Genomic DNA, 2,989 nt, shown 5'->3' with positions numbered 1-2,989 from the left:
GTGTGTGTGTGTGTGTGTGTGTGTGTGTATACTATATAGTTAGGTAAGTAAAGTAAAAGTAACTACTTATTTATTTGACTATAGTAAATAGAAGTAAGTAAAATAGTGATTTCTTTTTACTACACCTAATATGTATGATAATTATTGTATCGTATCGCGTCTGCAAATAATATTTTGAAAAATATCAATACCTCGTATCGTATCGCGTGTAAGCAGTGGGGGCGTACGAAGGGGGTGAGTGACCGAAAATGTTCCTGGGTCCTAGCATGTGAGTCGTAGCAGAGAACGGATCACCGAAGAGTGGTTTATGGTATGGAGTATTTCTATAGGGACGCTTCATTCGTCTTCGTCTTCGGTAATTGCCATTTTCGAACATATCTTCGTACTGAGGATCTACGATGATGCAGAAAATACGAATTTACAGTGAATATCCATTAATAGTAAGGCAAATAAATGTGAACAAAAAGAATGATATGTATGATCGTTTAAAGATACATTCCAACACTCTTGACACTCACAACGCTCGTGGAATCATTTCATCCTCATTGTTTATCAAATATTAAACAAAGACAAATAATGCTCATAAGCGTTGTGAGTCATAAGTGGACGCACCCTAGATAGACAATAACTTTATAATTAAGAATTATGAATTAATTTATATCTCCTGCTTTTTTAAAATAAAAGAAATTCATAGGCATAGAAATAAATAGAAAATAATTCAGGAAAATTGAAAACCGAGACAGAAAATTCGGGAATTTGAAAGTTAGCGATTAAATCCGCGAAATAAATTCTCAATATATTGTATATAATTCTTTACATTCACAGAAGAAACGGACCAATCAAATGTATAATATTTTAATAACATTAATTTACCGAGCGTCCAGAAATTGCCCTTCCTCTCACCGCCACCTTCTCGGGGCACCTTGACAAAGCATTCATTCAACGACAAGTTATGCCTGATCGAATTCTGCCATCCTTTCTTGTTCTTCTCAAAGTACGGGAACTTGGCGGTGATATACGTATAAATTTCGCTGAGGGTCGCCCTCTTGTGCTCACTGTGCTGTATCGCCATGGCGATTAGGGCAACGTAACTGAAGGGTGGTTTGCTGTTCGCAGCGGAGGAACCACCGTTGGTGCTGTTGGTCGTGCCAGTCGCGACGTTGGCCACAGTATTATCGGTAGTGGCTGCGGTGGGCGTGGAGGGTGCGGATGGTGTGGAAGGATTGCTATTGGTCGTACTATGAAGGGCGCCCACGGGCGACGAGCCCTTGTCATCCAGGTGATGGTGTGTCGAGCCAGCGGTGGTGGTGGTAGTGGTGGTGTGCATGGGAACCACGGAGCTGGGGCTGTGCAAACTGTGATGGGGATGATGATGGTGGTGATGATGGTGGCTCAGGGAGACATGATGCGACGTTAAACCTCGGCCCAAGCTATTAGGAATTGACGAGGAGTCGAGGTCCTTCGCGTTGCCGCCAATACATCCGCTCTGCAGGTCGGACACGAAACCGCTCACTGAAACGATTATGAGAAATTCCACTTTCTCACATCTGCGATATATCTGATATATATCTGATTATAAAGCGAAATTCTTTCATTAGTTCAGTACAAAAAATTCACCACGTATCTTAAACAAAGTTTAAAATAAAACTTCAATAAAATTAAAGCAAGATTTTATTGAAGTTTCACTTTAAACGTGGAGAGGATTTTACTGAAGTAAAAATTTAGTTATAGATGCAGATGAAAATAATTTTATAAGAATCTCTAGCATGATGAATAATACTTCAAAAAGTTTTAATATTATAGTAATCAGTTTTAGCATCCTATATAATTATTTTGATGGTTCAACAAAATTATGTTGTACATATTTTAAGTACTTCAGCAAAGCTATTGTTTCCGTGTACCATTATGAATTCAGTATTCTCAATGACTGCATTCAGCAGATTCAATAATTGAGTAGTAATGCTCGCTGTTATTGATATATTCTTCTAGATCTAAAATTCTGATTGAATGATAATTAAAAGAATACAACAATAGTAGTAAATATTGAGTCCGCTGAATACGCTTATTGTTCCATCCAAAACAAAATCTTTGTCTTTAAATAACTCTAAAATTCTCTACTCCAACTTTATTTAATGTAAAATTTGACAGGAAAACTCTTGAATCAATGGATTCTTTTCGATAGTTGATATGCAATAAGCACAAGAAGACTTTATTCGGTTTTGATGTAATTCTTTTTACGTAAAACTTCCGCTATTTTGGCTCTTATAATTTGACTTATACGTTGAGATGGAAATATAAATTTAAGTTGCGTTTTAAGTTGCGACACCGAAATTATCGGAAAACTGATGAACGATCACGAATTCCGAGACAACGATCGGTTACTCCAAGAACTTGGACAATGGATTGAGCGTTCCATCATCGATCGACTGATCCGCCCGCACGTGAATGTATAACGCAATTCTCAGAAATCTCGTCCGGGCAAAACAATTGACCTATTTAAGAGGAACTTGTACCTCCGGGATACCCGAGGCCCGTACAGGTTTTATGTTTAGTGCCAGGAGTCGATATACGAAGCGATAAAGTATGAGTAAGAGAGAACGAGCATGTTAGCGCGCTTTGGCGACATTGAGATACGCATTCTTCAAATTAACCCTCGACGAGCGCAAGCTTTAAACGACTGATTAATTAAAGAGAACTTTTGAATATAAATTTATCATATAAATGCACTTTTTTAAATTCATAACATAAAGAATAATGATGTAAAATCAATAAAAATAACAATAGGAACACATTTATTCTTGGCAATATAAATATTCATGTTTGTATTGGATGTTTGCAGAGAATATAAAAAAACATTCGGAAGAAATTTGGAGACTAGAGTACAGCTCAAAGCAATATAATTTGTCCGTGTTATGTAAAAAGTTTGATAACATGTTGCAGCAATATTGAGTTTTCTTTCATGGTAATTTGTTTTTTGCAACGCGTTAAA

The 2,989-nt window shown here is 37.0% G+C and overlaps 1 protein-coding gene across 1 annotated transcript; it reads right to left on the bottom strand.

Moving 5' to 3' along the window:
* Window positions 1–191: 191 nt before the first annotated feature.
* On the bottom strand, window positions 192–1,512 carry LOC105625402 (forkhead box protein L2-like; the record flags this gene model as incomplete). Its single annotated transcript, XM_012206735.1, has 2 exons — window positions 192–393; window positions 874–1,512. Coding segments are annotated over 2 exons (841 nt in total), but the record flags the coding sequence as incomplete, so codon positions are not given.
* Between the last annotated feature and the right edge of the window lie 1,477 nt (window positions 1,513–2,989).

This window comes from Atta cephalotes (assembly GCF_000143395.1).
Source record: "Atta cephalotes unplaced genomic scaffold scaffold01359, whole genome shotgun sequence".
In the NCBI taxonomy this organism is placed as follows: Eukaryota; Metazoa; Arthropoda; class Insecta; order Hymenoptera; family Formicidae; genus Atta; species Atta cephalotes.
The sequence above is the reverse complement of the archived record's forward strand: the minus strand, read 5'-3'. Positions and strand labels throughout refer to the sequence as shown.